The sequence below is a fragment of the Ruditapes philippinarum genome, unplaced genomic scaffold, assembly GCF_026571515.1.
Source record: "Ruditapes philippinarum isolate M1 unplaced genomic scaffold, ASM2657151v2 ctg4096_1_1_1_1, whole genome shotgun sequence".
NCBI lineage: Eukaryota > Metazoa > Mollusca > Bivalvia > Venerida > Veneridae > Ruditapes > Ruditapes philippinarum.
In genome coordinates this window covers 58,985-86,288 of record NW_026856301.1, presented here as the reverse complement: position 1 = coordinate 86,288, position 27,304 = coordinate 58,985, and the positions used below count along the sequence as shown (strand labels likewise).

General features: G+C 35.0%; 1 protein-coding gene across 1 annotated transcript in view; it reads left to right on the top strand.

Moving 5' to 3' along the window:
* LOC132746138 (uncharacterized) overlaps positions 1–27,304 on the top strand; it is an 81,519-nt gene that overhangs the window by 11,121 nt on the left and 43,094 nt on the right. Inside the window, 35 exon segments of the mRNA XM_060735217.1 lie at positions 515–745; positions 1,744–1,956; positions 2,255–2,482; positions 3,766–3,981; positions 4,609–4,839; positions 5,070–5,285; positions 5,743–5,907; positions 5,910–5,951; positions 6,838–7,050; positions 7,623–7,850; positions 8,361–8,576; positions 9,154–9,384; positions 10,203–10,412; positions 10,902–11,129; positions 11,566–11,662; positions 12,110–12,225; positions 12,589–12,816; positions 13,804–14,016; positions 14,594–14,821; positions 15,064–15,267; positions 16,407–16,634; positions 17,022–17,231; positions 17,674–17,904; positions 18,317–18,529; positions 18,937–19,164; positions 20,391–20,603; positions 21,027–21,254; positions 21,602–21,804; positions 22,332–22,563; positions 23,615–23,667; positions 24,005–24,242; positions 24,570–24,782; positions 25,290–25,517; positions 25,892–26,104; positions 26,668–26,895. Coding sequence (XP_060591200.1) covers positions 515–745; positions 1,744–1,956; positions 2,255–2,482; positions 3,766–3,981; positions 4,609–4,839; positions 5,070–5,285; positions 5,743–5,907; positions 5,910–5,951; positions 6,838–7,050; positions 7,623–7,850; positions 8,361–8,576; positions 9,154–9,384; positions 10,203–10,412; positions 10,902–11,129; positions 11,566–11,662; positions 12,110–12,225; positions 12,589–12,816; positions 13,804–14,016; positions 14,594–14,821; positions 15,064–15,267; positions 16,407–16,634; positions 17,022–17,231; positions 17,674–17,904; positions 18,317–18,529; positions 18,937–19,164; positions 20,391–20,603; positions 21,027–21,254; positions 21,602–21,804; positions 22,332–22,563; positions 23,615–23,667; positions 24,005–24,242; positions 24,570–24,782; positions 25,290–25,517; positions 25,892–26,104; positions 26,668–26,895 — 7,113 coding nt within the window.

Sequence of the window (27,304 nt, the reverse complement as noted above, 5' to 3'; positions counted from 1 at the left end):
GTTTCCTAACCATCGTTCCTGGAGAGTTACACCAGTACTAGACTACCTTCCTCTGTGCTAAACTACCAAAGCATCTCCCGGGGATCGAACCCACGCCAGAGAGGTGACTGGATTAGAAGTCATCGACTCTATTAACCCCTCGACCACGGAGGCGGTCCATGCAATTTCGTGTTGTCATTTGTACCGTGTGCATGGTATACAATCTATTATAACTAGAGGAGAAAGCCAAATTTACATCTGTACGAGTATTGCTGTATGTACAAACACTGCACTGTTACAAAGATAGAATAAAAAGAATCACACACTTGTGTTTTACAAATTGTACAAATGGAGCACCGCTTACTAAGGGAGAATACTGATATTACACGGTCTTGTTGTTAAATGTGCAAAAGGAGCATTTTCAGAAAGGGAGAAAACCGATATTACTGTAAGATTTTGTATTTTAAACAGGATTTAAAATTTCTTTATTCTGACATAAGGACAGTTTTGCAATAAATGCTGTTGTTGTTTTTAGGTCAGTATGATCAGAACCTGTGTGTAAATCTCAACACTCCGGGCTGCACTGTATGTGCCAGCAGATTACCTTCCTGTATCGGTAAAGCAGACGGCGACCAACCGTTTCCAAACAAACAATGGACGGAACATTTTATACACTGCTATAAGAATAGAACAGTGGTTGATCAATGCCCATCAGGAGCTGTGTTCGATCCGAATACGAAAACGTGCACAACTAATATTAATCCAAGTAAGATATATTTCTTCACTTATATATCTTTTTGTGTCGCCTATACGGAGTAGTGGCGACATATAGGGATCACTTCTCCATCGTCTGTCCGTCCGTCTGTCCGTCCGTCACAAAACTTGTCCGGACTACTCCTCATAAACTACTAGTGCAATTTCATCCAAACTTTACAGGAATGATCAGTACCAAGTCTAGTTGTGCATATTGTCAGCATTTTCCGGTTCATTGATTTTTGTCAAAGTTATGGCCCTTTAATAATTGTTATTTTTAAAGTTTGTCCGGACTACTTCTCTTATACCACTAATGCAATTTCAATGAAACTTTACAGGAGTGATCTGTAGCTCAAGTCCTTGCGCATATTGCACGGGTTTTCCGGTTGAATGATTTTTGGCCGAGTTATGGCCCTTTTAAAAAAAAGGTGTTTTTTCTGTGTGTTGCCAGATACACAAAAGCTTGTCCGGACTACTCCTCATAAACTACTGGTGCAATTTTATTCAAACTTTACAGGAATTATCAGTACCAAGTCTAGTTGTGCATTGTTTGTCTGTCTGTCCGTCTGTCACAAATCTTGTTTGTCCCAACATGAATTTGGCCATCATGAGGCGACACATGTGATCACTGATCGCTCTTGTTTTTTTCTTCAAAATGATGATTTTTGTATAAGTTGAATAAAGTGGTATGTTACTTCGGTTTAAAACCAAACCAATGTTATTTTGTTCTGTGGACCAAACAAGTCTTGAAACATTGAAAAATGCCACAATTTTTCAGTGATTAAAACTGATTTACAGGTCTAAAGAATATATTTGAGTCATTATTGCTACGAGAATTTATCTATAAAAAATGAAATTTTTAAGCAGCAAATTATTTTAGTCGGAGGGTGATATCTTAAAGTCACAATGTATGTTCACAGAAAAAAAAAACGAAAAAAAAAACAACAAACAAACAAAACAAGAAAAAAACAGGATCACAACGTACATTTCAGCCACCATTTATAATTTCAGGAAACATCGATTCTTATTGTTTATCTTATCCAACTGCGATCAAAGTAAACTCGAAAAATTGTGCTCAATACTACAACTGTTCGGATAACTCGGCACCCCTCGGTCATCATCTGGATGAGTGCAAGTACCCGGATTTATTCTCAGAATCAACAAAACGCTGTGAACGGTTTGAATCAGTCCAGTGTACAAACAGAAGTGAACCCCAGGCACCGTGTAAGTAACAATCATATTTTATTTATTTAGAGTGTCTGTGCGCAAATGGCATTGTAATACAGTTTTACAATAAACATTTGATTTTATTTCACTTACTACTGATTATCTTTTACTTCTAAGAAACCATAGAAAAAATCCGGAGCATCAATTGAAGACAGATACATTAAAAAGGTAGAATGAAATAAAATAAAAACTGAACCAAAAAACATTACATACGGTTAATTATCTTTTTTATCTATCATATTTATTAAGGATAAATAATCTTTAAGTACAAATATGTTTCTCTGAAAATTTGCAGGCGAATACATGCAGAACTTGTGTAAACCTTCCGATGTAAACTGTGCACGATGTCCAAGTCGGTTGCCAAGTTGTGTTGGTATGAGTGATGGGAACCATCCCTTCCCTTCGAGAACATGGAAACCAGACTATATCACGTGTTACAAAAATAGGACAGTTAATGTGACCAAATGTACCGAAGGGTATTTTCATCCAGTTAATGAAATGTGTACAAAAGATGTCAGTAAGCGTAAGTATAACTAAACAATACATATATTCTATAAGTAGGGACAAAACTGTACAGTCAAGCAACATCTATGAGTTATTTCAAATTTAAACAAACATTCCGGGGAAGAATACTAGAAACTTCAGAAATTTAAACATCAAATGGTAAAATGATTCTGGTGGAAAAGGACACCCTTGCCTTACACCGACTGTTACACATTATTACAATAAGAATTACAATTAGCAAATGGTTGTCATACTGCATGTTAACATTGTAATGTAGACATGTCATGATAGTAAAACGGTACTACAGTCAGATAAAAAAGATCATTTAGAATGAGTTTAAAAAGAAATATATTTAAGGTAGACCATGGGTAATGGGTACCATAAGGAACGGTAAAATTGACAACATAGGACAGTTATATGTCTTCAAGGTCACCTGTATGCAAAATTTAAATAAAATTTATGTGTGGTTTATGAGTTATGGATATATTTCTGAACTAAGACTTTGCCATTAGAAGGGCTTAATTTCAGAAATGAGGAAACTTTAAATAATCTGTAATATCATCATTATAAAAATGTTTTTCTATTGCTTATTTTTAAGAAACAAATAATAACATACAGGTAACAAATTACACAAGCAAAATGTGTGTTTCTAAACAAAATGTTCTTAATATGTATAAAAATGTTACCCTACCCACCCACTTTAAACAATAATTTTACCATTTCCCTATCTAAAATGCCTTATTCAAAATATCCCTAAAATTTACCATAATAAGGGGCTGTTTTCAAAGTTTGCCTAAATTTTCTTAAAGGTATATTGGTTGATCATGCGAAATATAAAATACTTTTACCATGTAGTTTTTATTTATTAAACTTTGAAAATATCTGGTATCATATTTGTTATAAATTTAGGCATTATTTAGCAAATAAATACCTACAAAAATTAAATAATTTGAATCAAACACTTTTTTTCTTCCATAAGGGATCAAAGAGATACACAAATAATGTTAAAAAGAAAAAAAGAAAGAAAGAAAAAGTTGCCACCTATGGGATTTGAACCCACGCCCCTCAATTCAATGTCGTTGGCAAGTGATCCTAGCCTATTTGAATACTCTTCAAAGTGGAGGTAATGCATTACCCATGGTCTGCCTTAACTATGCCTTGTTTTTCTTTCCTAAAATTATACATTTAGCACAATGTAATCTTATGGTCTAAGAGTATATAAGTGAAGTTAAATTTATGAATAAATATACAACTGTAACACTTCAAATATAAAATAGATCTGTAAATATGATTTATTTACAGCTGATGCCAAGTCTTATTGCCATGCCAACCATAACGATGTCGTACCAATACCGGACATGTGTGCCCAATTCATAGATTGTACATTATACATCAATGGCAATGCTGCCGATCCGGCACAGGAATGCAATTATCCCGACTTGTTCTCTACAAATACAATGAAATGTGAGAAATTTGAAACCGTCACGTGTAACAAAAGGAAGGAACCCATGGCCCCATGTAAGTCTTAAAATAGCAGATCAGGAATAAGTATGTTTTTCTTTCTCCAGTGATAAATGTGTTACACATAAGTGTACTTTCCTTGATTACAACCGCTAACAACTGTATGGGGGAAGTGGTTCAATTGCGTGGAGTTTATTTGCGTATAAGCCTGTGCTAGCGAGGTCAAAGGGGTTTGCGCTGATGCTTACATTATAACATCAATTTGCAATGCTAGCCAAATACCGAGAACACAGGAATGCAATTATCCGACTTTTCATCTACAATAAATGAATGTTGGAGAAATATTGAAACGCTGTCACGTGTAACAAAGGAGGAACCCATGCCCCACATGTAAGTTTAAAAATATCAGAAAAAGAATATGAGCTAAGTTCTTTGTAAATCCTCCAGTGACATATGTTGCAAAGTATAAATGTTCTTTTAAAATTTAGCAAACTGAAAACAGTTACTCGTTTAGGAACGTTCTGTGCTAAAGTAGTCAAGGCTGTATAGTTATTTTGCTAACAAGCCTGTGCTAGCGATGTCAAAGGGGTTTGCGCTGATGCATTTCCATGTTCATGAAACTAATTTTTAATTTTCTCCAGGCCTACAAATACAAGAATAACAAGTTATAACTGTATTTTTCAGGTGAATATGAACGAAACTTGTGTCCGGCTAACGACCCAGCCTGTGTGCCCTGTCCAGACAGGCTTCCTAGCTGTGTCACCGTCTCTGATGGACCGAACTCTTTCCCAGGTCGGATGTGGAAGCCAGATTACATCACTTGCTATAAAAATAGAACAAACTTACCATTGGATAAATGCCGTAGCGGTTATTTCCATCCGGTACAAAAGCAGTGCGCAGATGATGTCAATAAAGGTATCGTGTATATGTAAGCGTGTATGCTGATGCTAATATGATTTAATTGAATACAGATTTTTAAAAGAATACGTTTCTTTAACTGAGTTTATATTTCTTTGCTTTGTGTATTTTTTTTTAATGATTTGAAGGGTAGGGTACTATGATCTTTTGTTTATTACAAGATGAACGATATCAAGAAACATTAATATTTCATTAAAAATAAAACTCGTTTTAATATCTACCAACAGTTGATGCCAAACCATACTGTCAAGCCAATCCACATGACATTATACCTATGAGCAACAATTGCGCGCATTTCATTGACTGTTCCGCGGTGCTAGCCACGCCTTCTTCTGACCCAATTTCTGAATGTACATACCCAGATTTGTTCTCGACTATTTCTATGGTTTGTCAGTCATTCACGACAGTTACATGTGACCTTAGACCAGAACCTCAGGCACCATGTAAGTACAATTTTTTCTACTCTTTTTTGTTTAAATATCTATTGCACATAGTATTTTTGCAAATATATACAAATCTCAATCTATAGCACATTACATAAAAATAGCCAGGCAGTTTCAAAAATTATTTATCACGTATCCAAGTAACTTTAGTGGCTCGCCATTACATTTCCATTTCTTCCATGCGACAGTTTATTATCAATGTAAATTCGGGGAATGTTGAACAAAGCAGAACACAGAACACATTAATAATGAATGTAAAAGCGGAAGAGACACTTCCAGAACGTTAAATTTTGTACACGTTTCGTTAGAACGGGAAGAACGGGAAAAAACCAAAACGATGTGAATTATGTTTACTTCGCCCAATATTATCCTTTTTTAACTACCAAATGTCTAAATTAATAAAAAAGTTAGAAATTTTGGTAATAATGTGTTTTTATACGATTTTAAATGTTAATAGGCGAGTATGACCAAAATATATGTAACCCTGGAAACAGTAGCTGCGAGATCTGTCCCAACAGACTACCTAGCTGTATCACTCTATCCGACGGTGCCCAGCCTTTCCCGACGAAGTTGTGGACGAAAAATTACATTCAGTGTTACAAGAACAGAACAGTGGCGATAACGCATGTCCATCAGGAAACATTTTTGATCCGACTACCCAAGCATGTGTATCAGATGTTGCCAAAAGGTATGTAAATAGTTTTCATTTCGGAAACGACTCTGATTTTACTCAGAATATCCTTATCCAAAAACTGACGGAAAGGGCCGAAAAGTTGCGATTGTTAATAATTTCTGTCTTTTTTTTCTAGAAATACGCAAGAGCAATCGCAACTTTCAGTAGCTATTTAAAATCATCTGCAATGGTAATAGTAAGCTTTAATAACGATCAGATCATTTGACATTAAAAACCAAAAAGGATGTGAATAAATGTTAAATTCGCCCAATATTATATTTTTATTAATTACAAAATGTCTAAATTAAAAAAAAAAGTTGGAAATTTTGGTAATGATATGATTTCATCTGATTTTAAATGTTCATAGGCGAGTATAACCAAAATATATGTAACCCTGGAAACAGTAGCTGCGAGATCTGTCCCAATAGACTACTTTACTATAGTATTATATTGTGTTTGTTTATCATGTTACGTGTTTACCTTTATGCCGAAATAAATCTATCTATCTATTATTTACATAAAATAAACGGTTCCCTGACAAAAAAATAATATGCTTCAAGAATAACACATGTTGTAAAATGTACTTTAAAACCGCAGAAAGAGACTTGAATCAATGATATTTAATCGTTTTGCGCTATTCATAGAGCATGTTTTTGACTACTGTTAAAAGTAGTTATTAGTAAGTAGGATATTTTGTGAAAATCGAATTCCTGTAACTTAAAGACAGAAACAAATTTTTTATTACATTTTTTTTATGAAATATTTATTAAACTGACAAACACTTTTAAGCCAGAAATACGTTTCATGCTTTTTTAACATCAATCAAAATTGCTTTAAAGTCTGACATAGTATCAAATTATTTAATTTAATATTGTTCAGATAAAATGGACAATTTTTGTAAAGCCAATCCAGGACAAATCAAGGTGAACCCTGACAACTGTGCCCAATATTTCAACTGCTCAGACACAACGTCTCAGTTAGGACACTACAAAGAAGAATGTAAATATCCGGACCTGTTCTCAACAACAACAATGACGTGTCAACCATTTAATATGGTCCCTTGCCAAACCAGAATGGAACCAAAAGCTCCTTGTAAGTCAACTCTTGTATGATGTAATAAGCTGGAATTAAGAAATATACTATGTGCATTTAATTTCAACAGTGCTGTTGCGAAAAAAGTAATGATTTCACCGCTTTGGATTTGAAACACGCCTTACGGAGTTTTGTGGTTGTACTAAAGTGCCGGTCTGTTACTGAAAGGGCACCTGATGTCTTCTTCGACCAGTAAAGCTGGTCGCCATATGACCTCTACTAAGTTGTTGCGACGTTACTTCTTTCCTGGTATTTAGTTAACATGCATGTACCTTTGTATCTTTAAGAAAAATAACAATAGTTGTAATTTATGATACTTAATTTGAGCCGCGTCACGACAAAACCAACATAATGGGTTTGCGACCAGCATGGATCCAGACCAGTCTGTGCATCCGCACAGTCTGATCAGGATCCATGCTGTTCGCTTACCAACCCTTTTACAAGTCGAGAAACTGATAGCGAACAGCATGGATCCTGATCACACTGCGCGGATGCGCAGGCTGGTCTGGATCCGCTGGTCGCAAACCCATTATGTTGGTTTTGTCGTGACACGGCTCATTTGCGTTGTTTAGGTGACTACGAAAAAAATCTTTGCCAGCCAAACGACACAAATTGCCAGCCATGTCCGGAGCGTTTGCCATCATGTGTAGGCAAGCATGACGGAGACCACGCCTTCCCGACCAAATTATGGGGACAGGATTACATCGTCTGTCATAAAGAAAGAACCGTGGCTACCAAAAAGTGCCAGAAAGGCTATTTCCATCCAACAATGGAGATTTGTACAGAACATGTTAAAACAAGTAAGATACAATTTTTGTACTTGTTTGTAGATAAAAGTATACATTACGTTTGGTTATTTGAAAAAGGTCAACTTATAGAACTTACATTTATGGTATTTTATATAAAAGTTAAGTTACGAAGCATAATAGTATCAGCTAAAATAAAATAAGATATTGGAGAGGAGTTATAAAGCGGATTGAAAGGCGTAATTACGCGTAGTAACGCAAACTGAATGGGGCTATAACACAAATTAAGGTGTTGTAACGCGAATAAAAGCGTTATGACGTGAATCAAAAGTCGTTAAACCGTAAAAAAGGCACACAATTTTACGCGAATCAATAGACGTTATAAGAAGCCCAAAAAGCATAATAACGCGAACCAAAATGTGTCGATCCACTCCTAAATAACGTTACATTAACATAAGAACTGAGTCAGATTGTCGCAAGCTGTATGTATTCTTTCATACCATAATGTTGTAATATTTACTAAAAATATTAATAAATATAAAGATAATTTTCTCTATAAATCAGCTGATTCCAAGCCATATTGCGCTGCAAACCCACAGGCGATAGTCCCTGTAGATGATAATTGTGCGCAGGTGATAAACTGCACGGCGTTCATGCACGGTACCATGTCCGATCCTATCGTTGAATGTCACTATCCGCAGCTGTTGTCATTGATAACTATGACCTGTCAGGACTTTGAAACAGTTACTTGTGGAACGAGGACCGAGCCAAAAGCACCATGTAAGATATTGTCGTTTTTCTTTCTTTCTTTCTTTCTTTCTGTCTTGGTCTCTGTTTTTCCTACGTTATTTAATTTCGTTACCTTCAGATTTAAAAAAAGGGATATGATTTATTTAGAAAATGCAAAAGTTTTGTTTCCGAATTCTCTTATTGTTTCCATTAGTGACTTTTAACATTCTTTTCCAGCTCGCGACATGATACTTTTTGAATAAGACGCTTATGTTAGTATCTATGTTTCATAATGCTACACTCTGCACTACATCTTTAAAGTAATTAAAAAGTAACTTTAGGCGGCACGGGATCTTAAATGTTTAAATGTTTAGTCCCTTGTGCAAACTTCATTCTGCTTTTTGATACATGTTAAATATTGTTTAATCTAATAGTGTCTATTAAAGTTAAGACCCTTCAACACTTTTAAAAAGATAACTACATAATTTTCCGTTAGAGGCTAGTTTGGGGGAACATTTATATGTGTACTTTATTATTTATCTAAAGCATATATGACATATTATGAGACAAAATATTGTTTCACTTACGTTGTATGTAATATTTATGCAATTTTCGCATGATATTTAAGGTGAATACAAACAGAACCTATGCAGTTCAAATGACCGCGCATGCGTTGCCTGCAAGGATAGATTGCCGAGCTGCAAAGGTCTGAGTGACGGAGACCACGCCTACCCGACAAGACTGTGGAAACCGCAATATGTTACCTGTTATAAAGACAGAACAGAACTACCAACGAAGAAATGTTCGAAAGGATATTTCCATCCGATAAAACAAATATGTACAGAAGCAATAGACAAGCGTATGTTGTATCCACAAATGTTCTTCTAAGTGATAATTTATTAGTAATAGATTTAAATTTAAGTTAATGGTTTGGTCAGTAGACTCAGTACACAACTTAAGTTTTAAGCCTAAGTTCGATTTTGGCGTCATAACATATATAACCGTAAACCTGTTGAATTTCTTAAATTGACTCGTCCAGCGAACATTTTTGGAACAGTCCATTATTGGTTTTGAGGATAACTCTACATTAATTGCAAAGGAAAATAACTTTAGATTCCCCAGCAGGTTGCGGGTTAAACGTTGGTAACGGAAAACATTTCACAATTACGACTAGGCTTCCTTTAGAGTTGCCTGAAAAATGCAAAGAATACACATAGTCCTTTGCTAACATCAAATTGGTCTTTTTGATACATGTATTCTTAAATTTGCATCCGCTTTCACTACAAAATTTAGGTAGTACATGACCATAAAATGTCATTGATCAGTGATAGCTTATTGTGTAAGGTCATGCAATATACTAGTAAATGATTTGTTTAGTTATTATATATTAAAATTATTCTAGACATATTAGTGTGTGTCAGTTAAATTAACTTGTTATACTTTCTAGCGGTAACTTTACATGTTAAATTCTGCTAAAGCCGGTGCTAGGGGGCGTGGACGATAGTTGACAGTACCGTCCATGAACAGGCTCAATGAAACCGAACCTGCAACATTTCCAAGTTTGCCGTTTTGGACTTTCTTAAGGGAATCATATTTTCTCTTTTTACAGTATTGTCTTACGAATTATTTTAGACAAATTTAGTTTGTTAATTTAATTCACTAGTTTTACTTTTTCAGCGGATGCCTTGCAGTATTGTCAGGCTAATCCTGGTGACATGTTACCCGTGCAATCAGACTGTGCCAAGTATTATAAATGTTCCGCGTCGTTGTTGGGACAGAATGTTATACAGGAGTGCAGGTATCCAGACTTGTTCTCGACTATATCCATGACATGCCAGGACTTCACGACTGTACATTGCGGTCAACGGTCCGAGCCTCAAGCGCCGTGTATGTACATGATAGTTTCTTCGTTTTTTGTTGTTGTTTTTTTTTTTGGGGGGGGGGGGTATTGTTTTTTTTTTCTCCGTTTCCATTTTATTGTTACACATTTTATGATAAAAAGAACATGGTAGTTTTGCGTAATATTTTCGTTCTCACAGTTTGATTATTACCCTTTTGTTTATTATAATGAACGGCAGTGAGACAAACATTAAAAATATAATACAAAGAGTATCTCAATGTAATTTGACAATGAACTTAAAGCTCTGTAACACAACAAATATATATTTAAGTTCTTTCTATTATGTATTGTCCTTTTGGATAGTATAAAAAGAACTTATTTTATATATTTTTACTTCGTTCATTTTAGGAGATGTATTAATTAAGTTTAAACAAATGTATTTGATACTGTGTTAAAACAAAACATTTTGTCGGTAATCGGAGATGTGAAATATCTAAAACAATTCATAAGGTTTTAACATAAATAATGTCTTATAGGTGAATACGACCAAAATTTATGTCCGCCAGGATCTAGCTGTGACCCGTGTCCTGACCGGCTACCTAGCTGTATTGGACTTCCGGATGGGGACCAACCGGCGGCAGGTCATGTATGGAAGGAGATGTATGTTCGATGCTATAGAAACAGAACCATGGAAGTAAAACATTGTCCGAATGGTGCTGTGTTCGATCCAAACAGGCTAGCTTGTGCTTCAAAGATAAAGTCAGGTTGGTGCTTCTACATGTATTTACCCGCGATAGTTTTTAAAAAGTTTAAACATCAACAGTTAACATAAAATAACTACCACGTGTTTGTGTTGTTTGTTTGTTTGTGAATTGTTTGTTTGTTTGTTTGTTTTATATTGATTATTTTACATGTTCATAATTTACTTAGAGCTTTATTGTATTATTTAAACCTGTCATTTTGAAATAAATCTTATCAAAATTATATTACCTAATAATCCTTTCTTGAAATTATGCACGACTATTTTGCGAGGAAGTAATGGAAGAACAAAACTATTTTCTTTTCTAAGCTTATTATGAAAATTAATCAAGGACTGAATATTCCCTTTAAATACAAGTTTTTTTAAACTTTTCACTTTGAATCTGTATTAATTTAATACAAAATGTCTACGGTAACAAAATTATTACTATATCTTTTCAGCGGATATAAATTCTTTCTGTCAAGCAAACCCACAGGCTATAAAGGCACATGAAACCAACTGTGCTCAGTATTATAACTGTTCTAATCCAAGGTCAAGGTAATGTTTATATGATTATTTGTTCGTACGTCTGTGTGTCCTTTCATTCGTCCGTTCGTTCGTATTTTTATCTATTGTGAATCTTTCATCTGATTTAATTATAAAAGGGCGTTATATTACCGATATATTACTCATTACGGCAATACCCCGCGTCATGGACCACAAGTGTCTGAAATAATACACGAAATGTGCCGCGTCATGACAAAACCAACATAATGGGTTTGCTCGGATGCGCAGGCTGGTCTGGATCCATGCTGGCCGCAAACCCATTATGTTGGTTTTGTCGTGGCGCGGCTCAAATGTGCAACCTTACTCATGTTATTTTGTTCCCTTATCTCTCCCTTTATTCATTTTCCTTATGTAGACAATTTTTATGATTTACAGAATTTTTATATAAAATTTTGATTTAAAGTTGTCCATGTAGAATACTAGTCTTGTATTTTGTAGTCTTGGATCCTATTTGCAAGAGTGTCATTACCCGGACCTGTTTTCAACGGTAACTCACCAGTGTGAATCGTTTGAATCCGTTCCGTGTGGGACCAGACACGAACCGATGCCACCATGTACGTAAAAATATATTAAATATACACATACATGTGATATAATAGTACATAAACTTTGTAAAAATCGATATTATGCAATAACATTCAAGCCGGCAAAGTTTTGTTATGATTGATACTATGAAACTATATATAGCCCGAAAGATAGGCAGACTTCAAAAATTGCTATTGAATATTTATCCCGATGTTTACAAGTAACTGTTATTTATCATGCACGAGAAAAACAGTATTTGATGAATTGCTTGCAATGTAGATGAAACTTAAAACTTGAAACTTCACCAAGTCGTTTTTCCGCACCTTTTCTTGCTTGACAATGATGAAAAATGGTTTATTTTATTTATTAAAATTAATTCCTCATGTTCATAGGCGACTACCTTCAAAATCTTTGCAATGGGTCGGATCCGAGTTGTCTCCCTTGCAAAGAACGCCTACCAAGCTGTGTTGGGTTACCGGATGGGATAAATGCCGCTCCTGGCAAAGAGTGGACGTCAGACTATGTCGAGTGCAACAAGAACAGAACCGTATCAGTGAAACACTGTCAAACTGGCTACTTTCATCCCGTGACAAAAACGTGTACAGAAGATGTGCAAAGAGGTATTGTATAACATTTTATTTTGTTTTTAATGGGTATTTTTGACAACTATTCTTTCATAAAACAATCTTCAAAAGGTTGTTGAATTAATTGTGTCATGCAGTATAGAAATTTTATAATAATGTATTATGACACAATGCTCCGTAATCAGTGTCTCTAAATACATTGTCTTTAGATAAAGGTATTTAAAATTGAAGTGAATATACCAGTATATGTACATTCAATTTGCTTCAAATATTTTAACTTTTAACCCTTTACCTCATATATACGCGAAACAACACACTTTCGACCCCCCCCCTTTTTTAGGCCTGAAATAGTGAAAAAATGTCCAATTTGGGCCCCAAACACCTGTTTTCGTTTGAGAAATGTTGCTAAAAAAAGTGAGCACTTTTTCGGCGCCGCCCCCCCCCCCCCCCAAAAGATACATCAGGGGGTTGCCAGAAGGGGGATGTGCCCCCTTCTGTTTGGGGGGTTTTAAGGGGGGCCAAGAAAATTTTGGACTTGTGAGAGGCTGAAAATGACCCCAGGTCGATCATAAGGTAACGTGTAACCAACGCTGAAAAGCCTTTGACTCTATCTCAATCCCTTGAGAAGTTGCAGCACTTCGAAATAAATTTTGATGGAAAAAATCAAGACAAAATAGGTATTTTTGGCAATTTTGAGATGTCCCCTCGTTGCCATGGTTACAGGAAATTTAAGACTGAACATGTCCTTACAAAGGCAATGGTCCAGTCAACATTTGTGCCAAGTTTGATTAGTATTGAAGCATTTTTCATAGTTTCATAGCAGTTTGAACTTGTAACAGGAGGCTTTTCACTGAAAACGGCCATTTTTCACAATATGTTCATGTGGGAAAGGGTTAATTATGTTAGGAACTTAGGATTCCTTTTTATACTATCACACTTTACAGATCATTTCAAATGTTTTATTGTCAAAAGATTACGATGTTTATTTTTCAGTTCAAACATTATATTTCAATCTTTTTTCAGTTGATGTTAAGAACTTTTGCAAAAACAATCCTTCGAAAGTAGTCCCGGCAGCAGACGACTGTGCCCAGTATTACAACTGCTCGCAACTGTCGTCTGCTTTAGGCGCATACATAGGGGAATGTAAATACCCGAGCTTGTTCTCAACGTTCACAATGACGTGCGGCTCTTTCAGAAGAACATTTTGTAGCACACGACCAGAACCTCAAGCGCCCTGTAGGTACATTTTAATTTATAACAGTTAATCCTATTTCTTGTAAAAGATTATTGTTTTTTTTTCCTTCACAAGTTTATTGACACATTTTCGTTCAGTTTCTACATAATTATTTTAGCTCGGTTGCGAAAAAAGTTATTGCAACTTATATTAATCCCTTTCGAGTCCGCTTCCAGGAACTTACTAGAACTGGTGTCATATGAGGAAACGTGATCGTGACCAGAGTATGGTTCGAAACCACGATCCCTGGCTTGAAAACCAGACTTCTTAACCACAAGACCACCGCTCCCCACTTTTCATTTCAATCAGTATGGAAGAGAAATCAGTTAAAACGTTTATGTGAATATTCAAACTGTCACTTTTCAAAGGAGGTCATTGTGTATTTTGAAAAGTCTTGGTGACGTCATAGATAATTATGAAGATATGTTGCTATAAGTTATCAAATGATATCATAAGGCATATATGTACGCCATATTCTTTTATTTACATCTTTATGTACGCCATATTCTTTTATTAACATCTTTTGTATCTATAAATAGTCTCTAGATATTAGAACAATATGTTTTTACAATATTGTAGGTCAATACGAACAAAACCGATGTTCCCAGAATGACCCTAACTGTGCCCCGTGTCCGGAAAGACTTCCAAGTTGTATAGGACTGCCGGACGGAGCTCAACCACACCCCTCCCACCTATGGGGTGAAAGATACGTCGAGTGCTTCAGAAACCGTACGATGGCCGTGCGCACTTGCCAAACTGGCTACTTCCATCCGAGACAACACCAGTGTCGTATAAAGGTTGACCCTGGTAAGAAAAAGAACGTGATCATGTGGGGGGACACTGTATCTTTATATAGTGTTTTTTTATTGTTTACATTTATATTTGATTTTATAAGACACCTATTATATGGTCAAAGGTCAAAGAACATTTAAGTCAATGGGTAGATAAAAAGTAGAATCATTGTAATTTGTGCTGAACTCTTTGATGTTATGTGATATTATATATGGCAGAATCGGTGTTATCAGACACAGTGTTTATTCTATTTTTAGTTGATATACAGGAATATTGTACGGTGCACGTGACTGACGTGGTTATCAATCCTGACAACTGCGCCGTGTATTACAACTGTTCCTCCCCAAATGATGGATACATGACGGAATGCAAGTACCCGGATCTATATGACGAAAGTTTGAAGACATGCAGAGATTTCTCTCAAGTAACCTGCCAAACGCGACCAGAACCCATGGCCCCATGTGAGCATTCTTCTTTAACCTCTTAAATTATACAACACGTATATAGGGTATTCTCCAGAAGTTCAAAAATACAGGCGGAGTCGAGGGTGTTATATCATTTCAGTTATACGGAACCAACATTTTAATGTATTTTTTCATCGCCTATAATTATGCATTGTTACTCCGACAGCCATTCATCAGGGATTTTTTATCAGGGGAGAGAACTAAAACAATACGTTTTCTTAAGTCTATATAGATTACTCGCCTCTGGGGACGAGGCACTTGTCGAGTGTGATGTGGATCAGTCCATTAGAATCGTTATTGTTCTCAACCATGTTAAATGACATTTTTATTTCACATCACCATTTTTTAATATTTTGACAGACCTTTGTTACTTCAATTATACATAAGTATTTGATACGGATTTTTTATTTTAAAAAATGAAACCGAAGCTGAATATTGTATGATATTTATTTGATATTGATTGTTTGGACTCTGAAATAAAAATGAGGCTATATGGGATATGATATAGATTTGATATGGACTTTTTGAACTCTAGAAATGAAAACGAGCCCGAATTAAGGACATTTTCTACAGTTTTATGAATATTTAATCTTTTTATAGAATTTTCTAAATTTTTTGTATGTCAAGTAGAATTTAATGGCAATTTCAAAAATAAAAAGATAAATATAATTATGTTGACATGTTGGATGTTTTTGTAAAATGGCAGTTTCCATGGTAACCGTATATCTCAAAACTGTCAAAATAGCCAAACAGTGTTATAGAAAATAAGATATGTATAAGATTACAAAACAAGCAGAATTTTACACGATGATAACTTTATCTAAAGATTCTGTATGAACCAAATGATAATGTGAACATGCTTCTTTAAAAAAGAGTATTTCATCCTTTTTAAATGAACAAAAAGATGAGAAAAATAATCACGAATTCTATAAATAATTAAAAATACCAAAATAAATCTTTCATATGATGTTCTAGTTTTTTTGTATAATGAGTAAAATTTAATGACGAATTCAAAAATAAAAAGAAAAATATATGTTGACATGTTGGAAAGCTCATTGGTTATAATATAATTTTATAAGGTGTGTAATATAATATTAAGACATTGTTTCAGAGAAAAAAACATGTTTACATTATAGGCCAGTATAAGCAGAATACATGTTCAGCTAACGCCACTAATTGTATACCATGCAAGGATAGACTTCCGTCATGTGTTGGACTCCAAGACGGGGACCATCCGGTGCCGAGTCAGCTTTGGGGACCACAGTACATAACCTGCTACAAGAATAGAACTGTGAACGCCACCCGATGTCAGACAGGGTCCTTCAGTCCAAAGTCAAGGACATGTGTTAGCAAGGTCGATAAACGTACGTTATAATACATATACCATATAATAATTATTTCAAATTTCTTTTTTTTTTCATAAAATTGTGGCAATACTTTTCTACAGTTAATATATTTACTTGAAACAGTGTTACGAATTTCTAGGCTGGAAGTTATATTCTGTCACTTACCGTTTGTATACCTTGTTTCTAGCTTGAATATATTCAGTATATATGTTTTACACAAACTGAAAAAAATTAACCGGAAAAAACAAAACATAAAAAGATGTATATAGAACATGTTACAAAATGACAAATGAATTATGTTTTCCTGAGAATTTTGGAAGCTTTCTAGCCCCACCCGAAATCATTATTACAATAGCATGTTAATGTCTGACAGTCAATATATTCTGTTTCTGTGTTATTGTCTAGCCGACATCCCCGACTACTGCCACGCCCACCCAGACGCTATAATGGCTTATCCTGATAACTGTGCACAGTATGTAAACTGCTCCGAGGTAACACTACAGACGGTGCCGATCAAAGAATGCAAATATCCAGATTTGTTCTCAACATACACAATGACGTGTTCAAGGTTCACAAGGGTGATGTGTGACAAAAGAATGGAACCCCAAGCACCCTGTATGTTTTTCTCTTTTTAGTCAGTTATTCAATCAAAATTTAGTAAAGTAACATCTTTTAGTACAGTATTATAATGTTTGAATAGATAGTTGATTGTTTACTTTTGAAGAAAATATATGAGAAGAAATGTGTTCTTAATATTTAATGTGAATCTTAAGATCGGATACTCGAAGTATAGGGAAAGTTATTGTACACGGCGTCTACGCCGACGTCACGATGTCACTATCAAAAGCACCTAGCTCTTACATGGATTTTGACATAATTGTGGCCCATATTGAACCCGAAAATCTTTTACATTATCCAGGATCTTGAATGTTTTGCTATCAGCCGCTGAGAATAGCCGGACACGCGCTGTCTTATCTTGTTTTATCCCAGCTTCATTCGTTAATAGATAACAAAATCTTTACATTTTCAAAGGTGCTGTTGTTGTTTTTTTGTTCAGGTGAGTATGCACAGAATCAATGTGCACCGGGTGATACGAGTTGCCCCCCTTGTCTTCAACGTCTTCCAAGTTGTATTGGTAAACCTGATGGTGCGCGGCCTTTCACAGGCAAGGAATGGTCGGATAATTACATAGAATGTTTCAAGAACAGGACAATGGCGCTGGACAAATGTCCGATCGGGTCCGTTTTCGACTCCATTGACTTATCATGCACTTCCAATATTGATTTACGTAAGTTGATATTGCCAGATGCAAGTCTTGTAATTTACCGCCATTTTTTTAAATGTTGTACTGTTTTGATTTATAATTATAATTAACCAAACACTTATTCAAATTATCATCGTGGATGTAAATATGCAATTTAACATGACGATAACCGTAAAAAGTAGCGAAAACGAGAATAGTTACGGCTTTTAAATGTTGTAGGAATTAAAGCGGCCATCTTGGACGCCATCTAAGAGATTTTCAATCACAGATTGACCCTGTTTTACAAGTAGGCTCATAATACGTACTGCATTTGTCGAGAAGTTAAAATTCATACGGACATTTATTAAAAGCATCACACTTGATATAAATGTTAAAAGATTACCTTGTTTTGCCGAGTGTAATTTATTGAAATAACAGTTACTGTCTTTTACCGCAGATAAAATCCAGTCTTTCTGTCAGTATAATCACGGAGCCGTCCAGGAACACACGGATAATTGTGCCCAGTATTTCAATTGTTCCATGCCGGGTTCACCGATAGGACCGTTCTTAATGGAGTGTGAATATCCCAAGCTATATTCGCCACAAGTGAAAGGATGTGTTAGCTTTGAAACCGCACAATGTGGCAGCAAAACAGTTCCTCAAAGACCTTGTAAGAATACTTCTTAGCAAACGTTTCCTAGACTGATCAGTCATATTATTCAATGTTTAATTGATTATTTATTGCTTAAATATTTTAAATATACTAGCATGTATATCAATGTTTTCAGTTCAATCTCTATCAATCTCAACTCACTGATTTGCTGGAAGGAAATTTTTAGTAAGTGTATCAGCTTTAGGGCGTTAATGCATTAATTAGATTCAGCTTGGTTATGGAAATAAATATAGATGCTGGTTTGGATCGCCATGGTCCTTCATAAAACAAGTACTGTTTTGCCTAGGAAACAGTTTTTTATTGTGGTTTGATAAGTCTGCTGTTGACTTAAAAATAAATAGCTAACTTACCCTATGTTGTAAATGTATCTTTTACATCATTTTCATTTTTCTCATTCCGTTCAGGTGACTATCTAAGCAATCTTTGCGCACCACAAGATCTATCTTGTACACCATGCCAGTCACGACGACCAAGTTGTGTTGGCCTTGCCGACGGGTCACAACCATACCCTGGACGTACCTGGCAAGGTGACTACATTAAGTGCTACAAGAATAGGACAATCTCTGTAGAGAAATGCCAACGTGGGTTCTTCCATCCTCAACAACGCAGTTGTGTAGAAATTATAAACCAAGGTAAGGAATTTCCAAATCGGGGTTATGGTTATCCGATGACAAAATTCCAGGTAGTTTTCCTCATAGCAGGTACACTTACGGTTAATGACGATGGTGGTGATGATGATGTTGTCATTGATGATGATGATGATGATGATGATAATGATGGTAATGACGCTGATGATGATGACAACGACGACGATGATGGTTATGGCGATGGTTGTAATGATGATGATGATAATAATAATAATGATGATGGTGATGATGGACACAACATTGATTAAGATAATCATGGTGGTGATGAAGATAATGATGATAATTGGGTTTTTTTATGAATTTTACTACTGAAGTTACCTTTCTTCTGTACAGAGAATTTTTTATTCTTCGCTTCTCGTCAAGTTAAAAAGAAAGCCATATCAAAGGCCTTTAGTAAATATCATCTTATACGAGTACATGAATAAGATTTTAACGTTCATGGTTTTCACTGAGCAATTAGGTGTTAGTAGATAAAGTTGATCAGGCCCCGTGTTCACTAACAAAAGATCAGGATCAGGATCAAGTGATCCTGATTTTATTTTCATTGTTTTATGTTACTAAAATTAATCATGCTTTCATAGAATTGAATGGTAAATATTCAAAATGTAAAATATTGCTTATTTGCAAAGAAACCAAACTATTTTGGGATAAAATCAACAAAAAACAAAACAAATACAAAAATTTTCAGATCAAAATAAGGATCAATTTTAGGATCAGGATCAATATTTGGATCAACTGTAAAATGCCCGTATCTTGCAAAAATGACAATAAATTTATTCTAAAATTTCATAAACTTGCTATTGCAAGTCTAGTTTTATCAAATTAATATTAGATATTTAATCTTTGAGGATAAACAATGAAGAATATTAGAGTTTTTAAATTTGATCCTGATCTTGATCCTGATCCGTAAATCTTTGTGAACACGGGGCCAGGTGATCAATTACATGTTACTTATCTGAGCCGCGTCACGACAAAACCAACGTCATGCGTTTGCGACCAACAAGGATCCATACCAGCCTGCACATCTGCGCAGTCTGATCAGGATCCGTGCTGTTCGCTTACAAACCCTATTACAAGTAGATAAACTGATAACGAACAGCATGGATCCTGATCAGACTGCGTAGATGCGCAGGCTGGTCTGGATCCATGCTGGTCGCAAACGCATTACGTTGGTTTTGTCATGAGGCGGCTAATCTGTATTTTATTTTCAGTGAACATCGTGAGCTATTGTCAGGTACACACGTCAGATATAGTGACTGATCCGAGTAGCTGTGCCCGATACTTCAACTGTTCTGATGCCAGTTCGAGCCTCGGCTCATTCCAGTCCGAGTGTAAATACCCGGATTTGTACTCGCCCTCGGTCCGCGCGTGTCTACAGTTCGAGTCTGTAGATTGTCATAACCGACCAGAACCAGTGACACCATGTAAGTTCCGGTTTGTTTTAAAATTACATCTCAATTAAATTACATGTATAAAGATTACATAATTCCTTTCTAATTTTGATTTTTTCCAACTTTGTAAGCATAAATTTGTTAACTAATTCATTACACTTATCTTTTTATTTTGATACATTTATAAATCTGGAATCTTTTCTATATCTTGCATTTGCATTTGCAGTTTTTTTATTTGGAAAAAGGTACTTTGCTTAAAAAAGTATTTTTTACAGAAATTATCATATACAATATGCCCATTAGCTTAAATGATACAAAGTTCATAGAATTAGACTTTTGGTCTTCTGCGGCGTCATGGGGCAATCGTAATTTAGATGAAATCTAATGTATAATGAACAATCACTAGATTGACTTATATCTCTTCAATGGGTAAGATCTTGATATAAAATTTTATAGGTGAATATGCCCAGAATTTATGCGATTCAAGCGACACATTATGTACACCCTGTAACAAACGGTTCCCGAGCTGCCGGGGACTTCCAGACGGTAAAAATCCCGCCCCAGGTCCACTTTGGTCACGTGACTACATTGTCTGTTTGAAAAACCGAATTGTGTCTGTTGACACTTGTAAAACAGGGCACTTCAATCCAAGGACCAAAAGTTGCAAAACACAAATTTCACCAGGTTTGTAACTTATTATCATCATACTGACATTTTATCTAACTTTTCCCAGATTCGGACATTATAGTTTAGAAATACGCCCTTTGAAGGTCATCATAAATTTATCAGATAAAAGAAGCTTTTAGTAAAATACATGTATATGGAATTGTTTTTATGATAAAATTAAGTAAATTACTAATATAAAGTTTTTTTTATATAAAAATATGTTAAAATAATTGGCAAAATATATTTTCCACAGAAGTTATTGTAAAAATATATAACTGTCTCCTTGTTTTATTTATTTGTTGTTTGTTTTTATTTATTTATTTATTTATTTTTGTTGAAAATGGTTGTCTGTTTTGTACGTTCAGTGGACATACTTCAATACTGTCAGGCCAACCCACGTGCCATCCTCCCCGTGCCGGACTCGTGCTCACAGTACTACGATTGTCCACATGTCCTAGTTACATCCGGGGAAGTAAGTGAATGCAAATATCCGGACCTGTTTTCAACAAAACTACTCAAGTGTGAACGGTTTAAAAACATTACTGGGAAAAGGAAGCCCAACCCCCTTGTATTTTATTTATTTAAAAAAATTTTAGTTATGGGGGATAGTAGATAATTAAATTTTTTTTTAATTTAATGTTTATATCTTGGGCTTACCTAAAAGATACTGTAATTAAACTGACATTTCAGTTTTAAAAAAGGGAATTTTTTTACTTGGAAAATTTTTGTTGTCTTTTCAAAAAACAAATGTTTAAAAATTTACAGCAACGAAATTTATTTTTAAATGGAAAATAATTATCACGAATTGAAATGATTTTGCGGGAAATTTTTGGACCTAGAATAGGCAGAAAAATGCTTCCCTGCAGGTATTTCCCCTGCCAAAAATTTCCGTCACAATTTGGTACAACCCATTTTTCCCAATTTGTATTCCTTATTAAATTTAAAATTTGGGTTAGCTCTTAAAATTTATTTTTTGGGTGACTAAGATGATATTTTGTGTTGGGTAGAAAAATAGAATGTGTTATATTAGAATTGCTATTTTCAAACTTTTAAGATAACTCTTACTTTTTTTTATGTTTAATTATTAATTCATAGGTGAATATTCAAAAAAATCTGTGTGCAATGAACGACCCGAAATGCGTGCCTTGCCCAGCACGGTTACCAAGTTGCATCAATCTTCAAAATGGTCCACAAACATTCGGAGTACAAGAATGGTCGACGAAATATGTCGAGTGTTATAAAAATAGAACTGTGTCGATCAATCAGTGTCCGCAAGACTCTTTCTTCAACCCAACAAGTCACCGATGCACACAGAATATTAACCCAGGTGAGTTTTTCACTATAAAAGGAAGGCATTTTCATCCACGTTAATTAGAACAGTCACTACGATCAAGAATGCAAAAGAGGACTCAAATCAGTTTTTACCTGACAGGATTGGATATTTGTTTCATTTGATGTACATGTAGGTCTGAACCTATAACTTGTGTTCAAAATTCCAGATCATTCGCTTATTATGCTTTTCCTGAAAAAAAAAATTTTGTTGTTCAAAATGATTCAAAAATGAAAAATTGTTTAACGCGATTAATTTGAATAACGCTAAGGATCTTAGATAACATTCGGAGTAAATTTTTTGTATCACCCTTAGCATATTTTCCACTACATTAAACAGAGAGAAACGAAATCGCTAAAGAACACCAAAAACGACAAAACTGAAAATGTTGCAGGCATGGTTAGATTAAGCCTGTTCATGGACGGTACCGGAAAGTGCAAGTTACCTGGACATTTATTATGTCATTTTTATAAAAATAAAATATGCAATTGTAACATTTAACAAAAATAAGAAAAAAAAATATCCTTTTTTTTATGACTTTAATTTTTGGAAAATCTTTTATTTTTTTAATCTTTTAATAGTCGACAACAAGTTATTGCAAAGCTCACCCTCGCAGTTCGGCCACACAACGAACTGGCTAAATTTATGATTGTTCAACGGGGCTTTTTGGTGGAGTCAAAACAGGAGGGGTCCCTACCCACAGTTTTTGTACTGTGCCCTTGCCCGTAAAGCTTTTACAGATGTACAGTGTGGCGTCCGCCATAAACCAAAAGCCCATGGGGTATCGTTTATAGACAATTAGCCCGTCACGAAAAAACCAACAAAAGGGGTTTCGACGCATGGATCCAGACCATTTTCGAAATCCGCGCAGTCTGATTAGGATCCATGTTTTTCCTTCACCTTTACAATAAGCTGTAGCAACAGATGGTTTCTGATCAGATGGCGGATCGCAGGGGGTCTGGACCTCTGGTCGCAACCTTTATTTTGGTTTTGTTTTGCCCGGCTCAATTTTCTATGTTTTTATTATGAAAGTTTACTATACGCCTAGTTAAACTGGTGATCAAATTTAAATTTGAAAGGGGGATAAACTTTTCATTAAAAGTATCCGGTTGTTATATTATAAAATATACAATACTTTTTATTTATTTTAAGAATGTCATCACTGAATAATCTAGTGTGTGTTCTAAGAATTTTACTTCGAATCAATGAATGAAATCGAAATAAAATTGAAATGGTAAATAACAGAACGACTTAAAATTTCATCTCTATATATACATGATATATATATACATGAATATGTATGATTGTTTAATAAAGTTGCATAATCAATTGCAAATTTTAAAAACCAAAATGCATTATTTGAAACATTTTATTTTTTTATTGTCCCTTACACAATATTTTTGTAATACCATTATATGATGAATGTGTTTGATTTTAGGGCGAATACAAAGCCAATCAGTGCAGCCCTACTCAACCGTCATGCCAACCCTGTACATCACGTTTACCGTCTTGTATCGGTCTCCAGGACGGGAACCAACCATTCCCTGGATCACCATGGCAACATCAGTTTGTCGTCTGCAATAGAGATAGAACATCAAATGTATCCCACTGTCCTGGAACCAAAATATTCAATCCACATACGAAGAAATGTGTTGACACCAAAGATATTACAAAGCGTAAGTATTTTTGCATTGACCATTTGTAAGACAAACTCATTTGATATCATCAAAAAAGTTTACTTCCATTAAATCTTAGATGATTTGAGCAAAAGCAAAAATTTCTGTGAATCGCGAAGTTCTATGTTTGAATTCGTAGAAATACAGGATATGAGTGGTAGTCCATTTTTATTATTTCATTGAATACGTATGTTAAATCAATTTGTATTTTGACGACTAAGATTAAAACAAGCTATGTTTGCAATCAAAGACAGCCTATTTAGCTTATGATACATATTCTATGAGATATGCTCAAGCATTTAATACTTTCAAAATATTTTTATTCAGATGAGATTGTGGATTATTGCAAAGCATATCCAACTGCAGTACTTCCGGATCCGGATGATTGTTCCCGGTATTATAAATGCAGTTTGGTGACGTCTTCGGGTACCAGCAGCCACCAACAATGTACATATCCGGACTTGTTTTCTCCCGTCGACAGTAGATGTGTTCCGTATTATACAGTACAATGTGGAACTCGACCTGAACCCACAGCTCCGTGTAATCATTCTCTTTTATACTTACTGCATTTTTACCGTAAAATAAACAAAAAGGGATAAACCACCAGTTCGTTTACCTTACAAATTCAAATGCCAACCCTATCTTGCGGGGACCATGTCTTGCGGACCATATTTGCGGGTATATATCTTGCAGGTACCTCTTGCGGGTACCGGATTTTTGGGGTACCATTTTTTGTGATTTCAAGACCTCTAGTCCATCCTTTGGGCCTTTTTTTTGGAACTGTCCTTTTTTGGGCCCAAAACGGAGAGACTATTATTACACTTGAGTAAAATGGGTTTTTATTCTCCTGGGTCCTTCGGTTTTTTGACTCGAAATGGGACACGGAAATAAGCCGGGTTTGAAGGCTTCTTAAGAGAAAAAATGCTAATGACTTTCCTATTCCTTTTTTAAAAAAAAACATCAAAATAGCCCAAAACGATAAACATTTAGCTCACAATTTGACGCAATTGTCATTGATTCAGATCCTTTTTATTATACATGGTACAGGTCAGTATGACGAGAACAAATGTCCTACAAATGATCCAAATTGTACACCGTGTAAGATCACACATCCGGACTGTAATGGTTTACCCGACGGTGATGATGGTATACCAGGCATGATGTGGTCAGTGAACTATGTCCGCTGTCAGTCCAACAGAACGTTAGAGGTGAAGTGGTGCAGCCAGGGTGTGTTCGATCCAAATATACGGTCATGCAGTATACATATCGGTCCACGTACGTCTGAACTTAAATTATGAATATTTTTTACTAAAATTATGAATATTTTTGTACTAAATTATGAATATTTTTGTACTAAATTATGAATATTTTTGTACTAAAAGGGACTGAACTGAGGTTTTTTAGACATGACGGATCTGGAGATTAATGTTTCATTTGATGAAGGTCTATACCAATAACCTTTAAGCAAAATTTCAAAATTGAAAGGCTTGCAATGTCAGTGTATACCATGTTTTACAATGTAAAGAATAACTTCCTTTATGTTAACTAATCGAAAAGATCTATTTTTATAAGTGCATTGTAAACATCTAAAGGCCAACACAAACATTTTCTAGACAATTTGCAAACGAATAGATATTTTCTATTTTTAGAACATATGCATGACTTATGTGTAGCAAATCCTAAAGCTATTGTCCCACATCCGACTAATTGTGCTCAATATTTTGACTGTTCCAAGACCGGTACGGCGTTCGGGCATTACCTCATGGAATGTGATTATCCAATGCTGTTTGACGAACAGTCACTTATGTGTAGAAACTTCTTCGATGTTAGATGTGGCAGCAAGACTGAGCCGAAGTCTCCATGTGAGTACAATTTACTAAGTTATTGTGTTTTATTTAAATTCATGGAAATAGAACTAGTCTAAATGTTAACATAAGTTGAAATTCGTGTATATAAAGGAATGACTGCAATAAGAAGTACGTCTTCTTTTCTAATTTCACAAAAATTATTTGGAAAAAATGTTAAGATATTATTGTTTCATGAGACAGAGAACCATTCTTATTCAATGTGGGTGAGATATAAAGAGAACCATTCATATTCAATTTGGGAGATAAGATATATAGAGAACCATTCTTATTCATTTTGGGAGATAAGAGATATAGAGAACCATTCTTATTCATTTTGGGAGATAAGATATATAGAGAATCATTCTTATTCAATATTAGGGGATAAGATATATAGAGAACCATTCTTATTTAATTTGGAAGATAAGATATATAGAGAACCATTCTTATTCAATTTGGGATATAAGATATATAGAGAACCATTCTTATTCAGTTTGGGAATTAGATAAAGTTTTGCTGGATGGAACCCATTGCTGGTATATATCTACAAGTGTAATTAAATCTTGTGTTTATACTTTTAGGCAGATACTTCCAGAACTTATGCCCTGTAGGAAATACCACGTGCGTTCCGTGTGTAGATCGTCTGCCGAGCTGTGTCGGGAAACCAGACGGCAACAATGCCATACCAGGTCATGCGTGGTCTGGTGACTATATGACGTGTTCAAGGGATCGAACATTATCAACCCATACCTGCCCGGTTGGTCATTTTGATCCTTCTGCAAGATCTTGTGTTTCTACAATAAACCCAGGTAAATTTTATTTTGACCCCTGAGCCTTCTTTTTTCCTAGTTGATAATATATAAAAGATATTTGCATTGTTTAATTAATCAGACAAAATGGCGATTCATCTCACGTGATTTTATATAGTTTTATTGATGTTTGCCGCTGAAACGTGATCCCATTGTAGTCCCGTTGTTTATGTTGAAAGTAAGTCGATATTATTTCTTGACTTTAAATTAACATTAACATGAATTTTTCTTCGTGTTTGCTGATAATAAGTACATTTTAACTTCTTTATGTGTGTTTTTCTGCTTTTTTTTCTTTAATATGAAATTTGTTCTTTTTTAAATTTTCTTATGATTTCCCCCCAAAATTTTTTATGCGGCTCGGGTTTGTCAAGATATCTATCCCCTTGACACTTTAGGGGACATTTTATCA